At 39.8% G+C, this 14407-nt stretch overlaps 1 protein-coding gene across 1 annotated transcript in view; it reads left to right on the top strand.

The window, feature by feature from the left end:
- Nucleotides 1-7205: 7205 nt before the first annotated feature.
- Nucleotides 7206-14407, top strand: part of LOC120734227 (sodium/potassium/calcium exchanger 3) — a 33623-nt gene continuing 26421 nt past the window's right edge. Inside the window, exon 1 of the mRNA XM_040032893.1 lies at nucleotides 7206-7828. Within this exon, the coding sequence (XP_039888827.1) occupies nucleotides 7726-7828 (103 nt within the window). The 5' untranslated portion in view covers nucleotides 7206-7725. The remainder of the gene's footprint in view (nucleotides 7829-14407) is intronic.

A 14407-nucleotide genomic window follows, 5' to 3' on the forward strand; every position in this document is an offset into this window, starting at 1 on the left:
CTATGAGTTTTACAATGCCAGATAAGCTGGTCTGAGTGTTTTAGAAACTGCTGTTGGGATTTTCCCACACATTTACAGACACCAGATCCAAAAAGAGAAAATATCCAGTAAGCTGCGGTTTTCTGGGCCTTGTGGGGACGCTAGAAATCACATAAGGAAGCAGACAAGACAAGCAACATTGGTTAAAATGACCACTTGTTACATTGAACGTATGCAGAAGAGCATTTGTGAATACACAACGCATTAAACCTTGAAGCAGATGGCTCCAGCAGCAGGAGACTGCACCCTGTGCTACTCCTGTCAACTAAGAACAGCTCACCAAAATTGGACAATTGAAGAATGGAAAAAACTCGGCTGGTCTGATGAGTCTCATGTTCTGCTGTGACATTCAGAGGGTCGGGTCAGAATTTAGTGTGAACAACATGAAAGCATTGATCCATCCTGCCTCGTATCATTGGTTCATGAGGATGATGTGATTGTGTGGGGGATATTTTATTGGTGCACTTTGGCCATCTGTGTATTCAGAAGCAGTACTTTTGCATCCATAATAATGTTGGGTTCTTCTATATCTGCTGTCTACAGTGTTGCAGGTAATAGTTGAGGTGTGAATCCATCCTTGTTCTGGAAAAGCATGATTTAAATCACTATCGCTTTGCATTGAACACTAAAACCATTTAAATCAGAATAAAATGTCTCGCATCCATAGGCAATAACCAGTTTTATCAAACTTTTATTCTATTCACAATAACAAAAAACAGTTTCTAATAAATATAGCATCAAATTGTACTAAAGAATATAAATAAATAGATATATACATGTATATAGCATATGTGCTTATAGACTGCACAGGTTGGATATTTAGTGAAAGGACACATGCCAGTGTTTATTTATTGTTTATTATTTATTACTGAGAACGAAAAAGAATCCTTACACAACCTCTTCATCCTGTGGGTGCAGAGCTGAAAAAATAGGACAAAGAAAATGAACGAATGGTTTGCACATTGCAGAACTCCAGATTCCTTAATTGTTGTATCTGGTGACATTTGAAGCACTTCTGCTATTCATCAGACAATAAAAAACCAAGCAGCACCATCTTAAATTGCCTGCGAAAGGTCACATGACCAATAACGTTTATTAGGATTGAGATCTTAAATAGAATAAACAGTCGGTTAGCGAAATCAATGAGTTAAACACGTGCCTCGTTTTTAGGCATTTGTTTCCCTCAATATGTACATTTTTTTACTTATTGTTTATCCTATATCCTCCCGAGAGCCACGGCAAACCATAGACACGTTGGTATTGAAGTATTTTAGCATGTGGAAGATCTGTGACCGTGACACTTGACCAACTTGAAAATGCATCCAAGAAACAGACAACTTAACTTCCTGGTTGTCACTTGGATCAGCTGAGCAAGCACCGTGCGGTGACAGGCTCTGGCCCTGACAGTTCAAAACTCCACCATAACAATATCAGCTGGCAAGTTGGGCGCAGTTTTGTTTGTCGAGATGCTCTCTGTCATCAAACATCCCACAGGGGAACTGAAAATGCTGACAGTGTAAACTACATCGCACATTGAGTTTAATCTGGCTCATGTTTTGAAATAATGAGACCACATTCGCACTTTCCCATAACTTTCCTTCCTTGCGAAGGAGAAACAGCACATCCAAGCAGACGAGCATGTTATTGCTAAGGAGATGTAATGTTTCCCAAGTTTACCATGTTAGTTTAGCAAGGCAGCACCTCGTAATGAACACTCAAGTGCAGATGAGGCTGATGATCACCCCATCTTTGCATTTTTATTCCTTTAATCGGTTTTATGGCAGTCCATTCAATAATTTCTGACACATCACCAAAAACCAGAAATCACACAGCATTAGAGGAACAGACAGGAGATCGTCTGGCAACCACGAGTGTGTTTTCCACATTTCAATTCAATCCAAGGAACATTTTTAATACTTCTGTTGTGATCAAAGTGCCGAGCTGATTAATGAGCTGAAATGATCATGCCTGGACTCCCTGCTGCACTCTTCACAGCGCTTCTCATAATCAGCTGCTCAACATGTTACCAGTTCCTTACACAACACCAAAAACATTCCCCATAAAACCTTGTATCTTTATTTATTTAATTCAGGATGTAACTATCATGCATTTAGGTGACACATTGCAGCTTTAATCCTGATTTGCTGCACATTCCCGTCTCCCAGAACTGATGCAGCGTGAGCTAAGACATACATTTTCCACAGCTTGCTCCACAATCATAATACAGCACGACAACATGATACAAACATTTCCCAGGACTTTGTCCTCTGGAAGGCTTTCCTAAACACCAGCCTGAGCAAAACACTTAATCTTCCCTGCCCTGACACCAGGAGGAGAACTGATGACAACAATGCGCTGGTCTATGTCTTTATTTGGGGTTGGAGAGCAGGAGTCTTCACTAGGGGCTACGTGTCACAAACAGCTCAAGGGCTTAGAGCCAGTTTGACTCATCCGTGTTCTGTAAATACAGAGGCGGCGTGTGTGTGTGTGTGTGTGTGTGTGTGTGTGTGTGTGTGTGTGTGTGTGTGTGTGTGTGTGTGTGAGAGAGAGAGAGAGAGAGAGAGAGAGGGAGGGAGAGTGAATGTGTGTGTATGCTGTATATTGGATTTTAAATGGCCAGGCCACAACAAGTACATGAAACCTGCTGTAAGTTTGCAATGCCCGTGTAGACTTCCTGCCATTAGTTAAACTAAACTCACAATAGATGAGTCACATTCATTAGATTTGATTTGATTTGATACCCATCTATAAAAACAAAAAAAATAAATGGTTTTCCTAAAATGTATTTAAAATGTATTTAAAAATATACCCAACAGTTTATGTAGGCAGGCTAATGCGGGCCAGTCTAAGGTTAAACGGAAGATTTGTGTTTTGGAAAAATACTCTTACTCAGTTGGATTTCACTCAAGTGAAAAGTGAAAACACGTATTTTACGGATATATCTCAAATAAAATCTAAATCTTAACAATTTAAAATACTAGATTTACTCAGGTTGTGCACTGCATTCTTCTTTTGATCTAATGCAAACATACGGACAAATGCAGTAGTTTTGTAAAGCAAGCAGTCTGTTAATAAGTGATATACTTCATAAAACAACACCTACAAGTCAGTGATAAACTAATCCGAGTCCTGCCAGCCTGCCAAAAACTCTGGAGTTAAACATTAAAAATGAAAAACACCAGGGCGCTGCAGGCTCTCTGGTGTTGAATGAGGCTGCTTCACCTTTTTTTTCCATTCTCCTGAAGTGAAAATGGGTCTTTTTTTAAGGTCTTAATTTTTTAAAAGAAGACATTAGCCAGACCGCTTCTATCATACAGTCCATCCACATTTTACGCAAAAGGGTTTGTGTGCTTTCTGGAAACCTGGCAGGGTGGATTACTAGCAGACCGGACTGCAGGAGTGTTTCTTCATCTTCACCCTGTTTCTGGAAGGTCTCCATGTGACAAGTAGCCTTTGTTTCTGCATACAGATGATCCATGCACACTTCTGTCATTTTTATTTTGCATTACTTCAAGAACTGGGAATGAGAAAATAGGGAAGAAAAGAGAGAAGTTAAATATGTTTTCTTTTTCATTCTTTCTCTTTAATCTTCGTCAAAGCAGAAAATCTGAATCTGAAGTTGAGTGTCCTGAAATAAAATTTATCACTTGACTCGAGTTTTTTGGTGTTGCAAACGAGCCACGTGACTCTTTTGGCTGACTTGTGCTAATAATAACAAAAGTATATTATGTGACTTGTCAGGGTGGACATTTCCTGTGAGAGCGAGCTCGCTGGAGAAATGAAGCTTCGAAATCTCCTCCTGCCGCTTGCAGTTGGGAGGAAGTGGACACAAGGAAAGCAACATCTGCACAGCACTATGCAGCTTAATTAATTAAGAACAACTTTATGGGGAGATTAGCAAATAGAATAAATGATTGCAGCTAATTATACTTCATTCAGTGAGGTCTCCACTACCTCACTACCTTTATCTGGATGCTGTTGTTAGTGAGCTGGCCAGATGCATCACTACATGGCACTGATATGGATACGAAAACAGCATAAGATGATACAGTGAGAACACCCACACACACTCCAATACACTTCTTAATGAAACCATTCTCACCTTGCTTTGTTTTGCAAACTCAAATCTTTGCTTTTAGTTTTATGTCTTTATGCTTTTTACAATTTTACCGAAAGGCCAAAAAAGAGAAGAACAAAACATCCAACGATGCTGAGGGACACAACTAATGGTCTTTACCATTTTACATCTGCTGGCAACTCGTGGAGAGCTGATCTTGTGTGGAGGACCGTCAGAGTTCATGGGATTGTTACCATCTTGTTCTGTTATTTGAAATGTTTATTCTTGTGCGATGTTCACCTAGGATATAAACTTAATATTTTCCATGATGGGTGTTGTTCTGGCTGGTGTGGTCAACTCACAACTTGGTCTCTGGTCTGCTCCTGTCATTGTTTGTTTGGGCTTTTGGCATACCTAAATGTTTTACAAGGAGGGAAATGAAACCATTTGCTAGCCTTGGATATAAAAACGTAAAATTGCATTTATCTGGCCAGGAGGAAGCTGGAGTAATCAGAGAAAACTCATGAGGTTCAAACCTGATTATATAAATGATGGATAGGATGTTAACCACTGGTCATCTGGACTTGAGTTTGGCATTTTGACCATAGCCAATGAAATAAGGGATTGAGAGCACAAGGTCATAAGATAAGCATTTGCTGAGGTCATATATAAGGTGAACTTTCCTATAGACTTAAATACAACATGACCTCCTTTGTGCAAAGACAGAGTTGCCCCCTGCTGGCTGTTTCTGCACTAGTTGTGCCAGACTGCTGATCCTTGTGGGTAAGGGGTTAAAAGGCTGTGGTCAACGAAAATAATGAATGGGGTACTATAGAAAATAAATTACCTATTTTATAAGTGTTCTTGTGAGTCTGAGTCTTGCAACTGCTCTGTGTTCTGCACTGTAATTACTCCAGTCCTTTTTGGCCACAATAGAACCATTACACTATATATTTATTGCATTTTGTGTTACCCTCTTGGTCAAATCTTCAATGTGATATTTTTCAATCTGATATCTAAAAATCACATTTCCAAAACCTGATTGCAGCTTCTACTGGTAAACAGAAATGTGTTTTCTGTTTACAAATAACTTAATACCATGCATGAGAGATTTTTTTGATAGATTATAGGTTAACAAGTCATTTACAACACAAGCGATCGTTTTATGACAAATGCAAATCACCTCAGTTACTAACTCAGTTACTTTTTTTGAAGAAGTAACTATAACTAATTACTTTTTCAAAGTAACTTGCCCAACAGTGATTGTAGCACTGCAATAGAGCACTTTGGTCTGAGACTGCAGGTTTACTTGCGGTTCCTCGGGTAGAATGGGAGGCAGAGCCTTCAGCTTTCAGGTCCCTCTTTTGTTGAACCACCTCCCATTTGGGATTCGGGAGGCAGACACCCTCTCTACTTATAAGATTAGACTTAAAACTTTCCTTTTTGATCAAGCTTATAGTTAGGTTAGTTTAGCTTATAGTTAGTTATGCTGCAATAGGGCTAAGGTGCTGGGGAGGTTCCTCTTTACTCACCTTTTTTCCCCACTCACTGTGTTTATACACCACTTTGCATTTAATCATGAGTAGCTGTTAATCTCTGGTTCTCCTCCATAGTGTGTCTGTGTTCTGTCTACCTCCCCTCATCCCCAGCTAGTTGCAACAAATGGCCATGTGTCCCTGAGCCTGTTTCTGCTGGAGGTTTCTACCTGTTATAAGGGAGGTTTTCCTTCACTGTCACCAAAGCATTTGCTCATAAGGGATCATCTGATTGTTGGTGTTTTCATTATTTCTCTCTGTTATTTTAGGGTCTTTACCTTACAAAAGCACCTTAAGGCAATTGTTGTTGTGATTTGGTGTAATATAAAGAAAACTGAATTGAATTAAATGTTTAATTTAAATTTCACAAATAGCTCCTTCAAAGTCTATATGTTCATACTGTATGTTTTCTCTTTCTCATTATGTTTTTCTCCTCCTCCACCACTCCTCTCTCTCCTCCTTCACTTCCACTTTATCCTTTTCCTCCTCACTTCAAGCCTCATCTCCTGAGCTGAAGACAGAGCTCTAATACACAAAAATGTGCATAAACATGTTTATTCATTCCCAATATTGTTGCAGTTGCTTGCAACCTTGATGTATCTGGACAGCTGACAATGAGCTGGCTACGACAACAGCTGGTTATAAGTTAGCACTAAATGCTAACTTATATAAGTTAGCCTAACAACTAATTTTAGGCTTGAGTGTCATAAAAAAGGACACTTTCCCTCTAATAAACAGTTTGATTATATTCTCACATCTTAAGAGAGTTTATTCACTAAGTATCCAAGTCTGAAAATGTTATATCCACTTCAAAGAAGGCTAACAGCAGCTAACAGCAGCTAACAGCAGCAAAAACTGCAGCACTTACTAACAGAAAAAGATGTCCTCAACAACAATTGCTGCCACTGATCAGAAGGGAACTTATTTGACTAATTGAGTTGTATCGGACTCCTTTCACAAAGATTTACATCCTCCTAGCGTAAATAGACATGGACACTGGCTGAATAAACAGCAGACCTAAAGCCTACATTCACCAGATTTGTTTTTCCTAGAGCGACTACAGTAGATAAGATTATGTAACTGAACTGAGAGGAAAACAGAATTCAGTTGACTGCAATCTGCAATCTACTGACATCTAGTGGTGAAATTTTCCACACTGTACCTTTAAAGAAAAATAATTGAATGTACTGAATATGCGATGTGTTTGTTTCTTCACTTGTTATTATTAGAATGTGTTAAATTTGTTGTAACTTCTGCTGCTCTCTTTGCCAGGTCTCTCTTTAAAAAGAGATGCACTAAGGTCAGGTTATCTTCTGTTTTAAGGTTGTTGTTGTTTTTGCACATTTCAAATTATAAACAAGTACAAGAAAGAAAATATTTAGAGCCGCTTCAAGGTTCCCTGGATGTGAAAGCGATTATTTAAAATACTGTAACGCATTCGGCTCCAGTTTCCATCATTCCCCGCTTTGCACCCCTGTAATTAGGTGAACCAGGTGCGCTCAGCCAATCAGGTGTAGACAGAGCATTGCCCCAGGGGACGTTAAATCATACAGTTCTTCTGGAGAGGTGTCCGTCACACCTTGCAGTGTTTTGCTTTAATAAGCCACAGCTTGCAGCTCGGAAAAGTGGAAATATCAACCACATGTCATCTGCTCGACATCGGCTGCGTTTGTCGTCGCCTGGTGGCCGCACGGGGGAAGCCCACAGCGTGAGCAGACAGGCAGAGTGAAGGCACACAGGGCTCAGAGCATGTCGCCTCCTGTTGCTGCAGCTCACTGTGGGATCTGCTGTCGACCTTTCACACTGTACACATGAAGGCGGAAAGCTTTTTTGCGCCTCTCCTCGCTATGTGCGACCCGGACCTTTGGATGAGTTTACCAGCAAAACGTCTCCTCTGAGCCTGGAGGGGGGAAAATAAAAAAAACGGGTTTGTCGTTTGCGGGGATTTTCTTTTTTTGACACAACTTGTCAGAGAAGTCGTTTTCTGCTCCTGCTACTGCTGGCGGTTTGTTCGGAGCTTCTTGCGGTGTAAAAGTGTGAAACAAGTAAAAGAGAGCAACAGATGTTTCTGGTGGATATGCGGCCGGCTGAGGAATGAAAGCAGCAGCGAGGCACCGGCGGCCCTTCCAGCGGTTCTGCTGCTGTGGAGTCGGGCTGGTCGCCGTCATTTGGCTCGCACAGGTCATCCAGGCACCAGGTGAGACCTTAATATAGACACAGAGGCTGAGCGCGCCTGCGTGCGTCTACTGTATAAATCCGTACAAATATCAGCTGTAGGATATCTCGTAAGATTGAAATAAAATGTAAAACACATTCTTTCTCTTCACATTCGCAGTATAATGAATCTGACTTTCCACCCATGTGTGTTTGCTCTCAAGAATGAGAAATGCCGCTGCTGTGCATTAGATGCTAAATTATTATTATCTCGTTCTTATATAAAGATATATGATGATTAATTCTCTGCATCCTGGCAGTGAGGAGGAGAAACCAGAAGGAAATTGTTTAAAAACGCACACACACGCACTTAGATGTGTATTAAGGTAGTGCTTCTCTCAACTAGAGCCACATGAAACTAGTAGAAACGCTGCATAATTCATGTGTTTGTCTTCGAGAAAAAATAAAGATGTATGTATTACATATGTATACCTGTGGTACAGCTGCAGATGCACGTGTGTAGAAATACATGTACATTATTCCAACACTTAACGGTGATGAATAAGTAGGAGAGCAGGCAGGTGCGCACTGGATTGATTGTCAAGTTGAAATCTGCAGCAGGGTCTGTTCACCCTGAGGGAAGGTGACAGTTTGATGATTACATAAAGCAGTGACAAACTGTGGCATGTTTAAATCCAATCACTGCGGATAAGGTCACTTATGGGTTGGGCGTTCAATTTATATTACATCTTCATCTCTGAAGAATTACTGTATACAACAGGGCATGTTTAATTTTTCGGGGCATATTTGCCTTATCCCCAAATAGACCGCCTGCCCTGTTAGTGTCCTCCTGTTCCCGAAAGCAGCGAACATGGCTTTCAGTGGACAAAAGAAAATGTTGCTAAGTGTTGTTAATTAATAGTTAAATTAATCTAATTTGTCTCGGTTAGTTTCTTTTGGCAACATGTGACATAACTCATATCCCCTAGGACTGATGCCTGCAGCCTCCAGGGTAAAATAAACTTACATCTATAAAAGGACATGTAGTGAAGGAAATGTCACATAAGTAACTGGCTTTATAATTTGTGTATACACACACACACACACACACACACCTCCATCTTTATGTGCTTCCGTCTCCTTAAAACACAACCCCTCTAAGATTATGCGACACTTCCAGTTGCATCAGTAGCCGCTAAGTTAGATGCGTTATTCTCATTTAACAGCATTGCACCTAAAGGCATCACCCCACCCCCTCACCCTTGTCCTCCTCCAGCTCATCATCATCCCCTCATCGCCTTTGCTGATGTGATCCCTCGCTGTCACGCACACTCATCAGCACCAGCATCACCAACTGCGTTGCACCCCTCTGCCACCCTTTGTTCAGATAAATATTTGAATAGGTGAACTTTTTGTTCCATCACTAGTGTTTTTTTTAACCTTTGGGCTTCATCCCAGTAGCACAGGACATCCTTGGTGGAAGAGTGTCCTTCTGAATGAGCCGTGTCATTAATATTTATACTTCACCTTTAAATTATGAGTGTGCCCATCAGCTCTGAAGAGGGTTTCCGAACTGAGACCAAGGCTGCTCAACTTAAAACCATATAAAAGCACAAAGCGCTGGGCAAAGCATGTGTCCTGCTGTTTGTAATGATGACAGGCAGGTTACTCTCACAATAGTTGGAAAATATTACACATACTGTAGCATCCTGAATACCACTGCTCCTATAACCATTTATGGATGTGTAGCTCTGTTACTATCAGTCTGATACTGGGGTGGGGAAAAGAGAAGCTTTACATTAAGGATTGGGAGAATGTATTACAATCCAAAGCAAACTGTTGTCAAGTATTTCTGTGCAAAATCATGTTTACTGTGATTTTTGCCAAAGAAAAAGATTAATGGTAAAATATTCATTGTTTTTAAGCAATGCAAAACACAAGAAACACCCTTCGGACACCAATATTACCACATGAGCAAGACACTTCCAACATGGGAGCTCATCTCAGTTTCTGGGAAGATGTAAAAAAGCTTAGCAGGTTTAGTGAACATTAATCTTTTTCACATTTTTCTGTCAACTTTGCAGAAGTAAACATAATATGAAAGCAAAGTACACACATGGCTGTACCAATACTGCTAATTTATATAACCAGCAGACATGAGGCAACTTTGGGATCATTTGGAGCTGTGTTTGCGTCTACCTGATAAAATTCAGCGTATATGTGAACTTTTAATAGTACCAAGTTTCTATAAAGTGAAACACACATTTTGCCCATGTTGCTGGGCATCTACCGCACGTTCGCAGATGAACCCACGGCTGATAAGAGCACTGAGAATCAACCAATCAATTTTTTTAAAGCTGCATAAACCTGACAAAATGCTCCCGAGTCCCTCCACATGAAATCTTCATACTTTTCCTTAAACATCTGCATGAAGATTACAGTGACACATCCACGTATGTAGATCTCGAAAGATTGAACAGCTCAAGTACCGTATTTGGATCTTTTACGTAAGTAAAGGTAGCAGTACTACAGTGTAAACACAGATAGTAATGTTGCTGCTCACACAAAATAACGGTGACATTTTAGGATAGGAACATTGTGCACACGTCCAGATGCCTGTCGTTGAGGTACGTAGAAAGGTTTGGCACGTGTTCTTCTGTTATAAAAAAATACTCATCATCCATGATTTGTTCCTAACTGTCCGACTCTAAAATGTCTCCACACTTTTTTTAAATTTTTGATTTGGTATTGTCTGCACTCAGATGTTAATCAAAATGTGGCTGAGGTATAATTCAGGTCAAATTTAATGTTTATCAGCTCTTTGTTTAGCGACACAGGACACTTACTAAATGTGCAGTGTGAATGTCAAAGAGACCCAGAGGACTACAGCGTTATCTATGTGGAAACATTGCAGTGTTTCTGTGTAGATAACAGTGTTTCCATGAGAAGATTGGACTGCAGATTCCCCCCCCCACACACACACACACACACAGACGTTTTACCTGTATTGCTACCTTTTGAGGATTTCACTGTCAGGCACAATTAATACTGCAGACTGCTGTCTGTCTGGCCTTGTGGAGGCAGTGAAGGTGTTTGGGGTTCGATCTCAAGAAGCCAGCCTGTCAGTCATTGTGTGATTGATGGCATCAAATGTCTTGTTTCCGCCAAAGATGGCGATACTACTAGGTTTTCAGAGAGGAAAAGAAGATAGCGTAGGGCCTTGTTCATCTGTATCTTAAATAACACATTGTTGTTTCAAGTCAGACAAAGGGAGGAAAAAAGAAGCTTTAAAGGTTTGTATGGTAGTTAGACCATTAATCCCAGTTTAGCACAGGTTACAAAAAGATTCCGAATATTTGATTTCTTCATCACATTAAGACTAAAAACAAAAATAAACAAAAGAAATCATAAATTATGCTGACATAACTTGCTTGGACCTTCCCACAGTCTGCACTGCCATACAGTGAGTTATGACCAAAATTATGTATTTAAAGGTTATGTGTTTATACTGGGCCATTTCTCAGCAGGATTAAGGTATTTCCATTCAAACACCTCATTTCTTGTTCCATCAGCTTTCATCACTGATCAGTCTGGTTCCTTATTCCTTTGTTTACATGTAAATGTTACTAGCAGACAGTCTTATCTACTGTAACAGTAAAGTTGTCCAAATTTAACACCATTGATCATTAAGGTAAAAAGCACCTTCACACTGCGTTCTTAATGCGTGGAAAGTGTGTGCATGTGTAATTTCTGTTACAAAACTTGTAACTTCAAGGATGTCTTTAAAAAAACGTTTAAAAAAAATGAAACACTGGAATATTGAGGTTTAGCACCTTAGAAAACTTTACAATATAGTGCATTGAAAACTCTGTCCATGTAGTTGGAATGTGAAAATCTAAAGTGATAAATTCAGAGGCTAAATCATTTTTTAATCAGTGTTTGTTTGATTTAATTAAAGTTAGAAAACAAATTGCTTTTAGTTATATGAATGCTTATATTTACAGTTATATGCGCTCATTGGCTGCTTTGTTAGGTTCACCCATTCAACTGCTTGTCGGCCAATCACATGACACCAACTCAGTGTACTTAGAATGCTTTGAAAAAGAGAAAGTATCCAGCGAGCTACAGTTCTCTGGGCTAAAATACCCTGTTGATCTCAGAGGTCAGAGGAGAATGACCAGATTAACTCAAATAACTGCTTGTTACAACCAAGGTATGCAGAAGAGCATCTCTGAACACGCAACACATTAAACCTTGAAGCAGCTGGGCTACGGTAGAAGACCACAGCACATGCCACTCATGTCAGCTACAAACAAAAACACTAAGGCTACAACTCACACACAGGCTCACCAGAATTGGACAGCAGAAGATTAGAAAAGTGTTGCATGGTCTGATGAGTCTCAATTTTCTGCTGCCACATTCAGATGGTAGGATAAACATGAAAACATGGATCTATCCTGCCTTGTATCAACAGATCGTGCTGCTGGTTGTGGTGTAATGTAGTGGGGAATATTTTCCTATCACACTCTGGGCCCGCTTCTTATTGTTTAAACGCCACAGAGTACTGTTGCTGCACACGTCCATCCCTTTATGACCACAGTGTACCCTCCTGTGTACCATCACGTACAGTGTATATAAGATTTCTGTAGTTACTGGACATTACACCAGCCTAATAAAAGGTCTATTTTTAGTTCATTTGTTTGCATTTGGTACCTCAGCACTCCTACACTCCATAACTCGTGACACTTTTGTTAGACCTGATTGTTTTATGATGTGCGTTTGATTTGATGCCCTAGTAAACTACTTTGCAGGGTAGATTTTGAAGCTTGCTTAATTAATTATTATTGATTTGATGATTTTAAAAGCATACTTTTATAAAGAATTATTGACCATGTACATCTTTTTTCCTATAATATAAACCTATGTAAAATTCATAGGTTTTTCTTCAAGGTTTATCTAACCTGGCTAATCAACCTTGTGTATCATCCTGTATTCTTCCAGCAAAATAATGCGCTGTGTCACTAAGCTCAGATAATCTCAAAGTGGTTTCCTGAACATGACAATGAGTTCAGTGTACTCAAATGGCCTCCACAGTCACCAGATATTAATCCAATATAGCACCTTTGGGATGTGGAGGAGCGAGCAATGAATAAGCAGCTGTGTGGCCAAAATCTCAGAGGAATGTTTCCAACACCTTGTTGAATCTATTTATGAAGACAAAAGGGAATCCAACCCAATACCAGCGAGGTGTTTCTAATAAAGTGGCGAGTGAGTGTATTTTTCCCCACACTGGAAGCTATTGCTTATTCAGTGTTAAAGATAAAACTGATATTTGCTTTCTGGTAAGGAGGTGTGACAGTGTTTCGATTAATCAACAGACAAATTAATTAGTTCAACTGTAAACGGCTTTTAAAATATCTACTCTTCAAAACCCAGATATATGATACAGTTAGTCAAACAGCCATGATGTGTGCAGATCATAGCATGTTGAGATTACAGGAATAAACATCATGTATTTATGTCTCCTTTTTTTAATGAGCTAAAATGTTGGTTTAGGCATTTATAGATGTGTCCCAGTGAAACGTGTGAAACGCGGTACAGAGCCATCTGTGGCAGAAACCTATTTGAATTTCACACGAGGCGAGCTCCTCTTGATACCTCAACATGAAAGCCTTCACGTCTCTTCTCAGCCTCGACCGCTGCCGTCGTGAAATGGGCTCATTGAGCTGTAAGGTACAAAGGGACACGACAGCACCCGGCAATCACGAAATGCATCAGAGGCAGACGCCGAGAGGCCTCATAATAAAAGGACGGCGTGTAGTAGAGAGCGTAATAACTCCCTCGCTATCTTCTCAGCCTGTAGTGGAAAGCTCTCAGTGGGTGGTGGTGGAGAAGGAGATCTGTATATATATTTATATATATTTTTTTTCCATATATATAGATTGTAGAGGCAGATTTATCTGATGGGACTTATTCAGCTGTCGCTCTGCCAAAGCTATAAAAGGAAACCCACACATTTCAACTGTTGAGGAATAAAATACACAACAGAAATAGACACTGTAAAGATTTCAGCACTGATGGCTGAGAAATAGTGAACATGCTGTTATCTCCCACAGACAGAAACACAACGCTACAGTGTGATTATTTATTTATTTGTTTTTTGCTAGACCTCCCCCAAAAAACCCTCACATTGGAAATTACAGTAAGATTGCTTGTCCAGCGTTCGAATTCGTCAATACAGAAAAAAAATGATGGTGTTGGTAAAAATGAACAGTTTTTAGGCAGCACACACACAGCTCTGAGAAATCGCGACAGGTATTTTAATTCAGCTAATTATTTTCGTTATGACCTCTGATTATTTAGTTTTAATTTTGGTTTTTAAAAATCCAGTAATTGTTACAGGTGAGAGATGTAAACCAGCAAGTGTTTGACATTTTTGCTTGAAAAGATCAATAAGCAGTTTGTCCTGTCGTCGGCTAATTAAAGAAACAATCCATCAACATGCAGTGCAAAACATTAGTGAGAATAGTTTTTGGTATTCACTCTAAATCAAAGCACCTTCTGAATCTGGAGTCCTGTGAGGCCTGTTCATTTGGCTGCTTTTGCACTAAAATGGCTCGTG

The sequence above is a fragment of the Simochromis diagramma genome, unplaced genomic scaffold (assembly GCF_900408965.1).
Source record: "Simochromis diagramma unplaced genomic scaffold, fSimDia1.1 OVJJ01000216.1, whole genome shotgun sequence".
In the NCBI taxonomy this organism is placed as follows: domain Eukaryota; kingdom Metazoa; phylum Chordata; class Actinopteri; order Cichliformes; family Cichlidae; genus Simochromis; species Simochromis diagramma.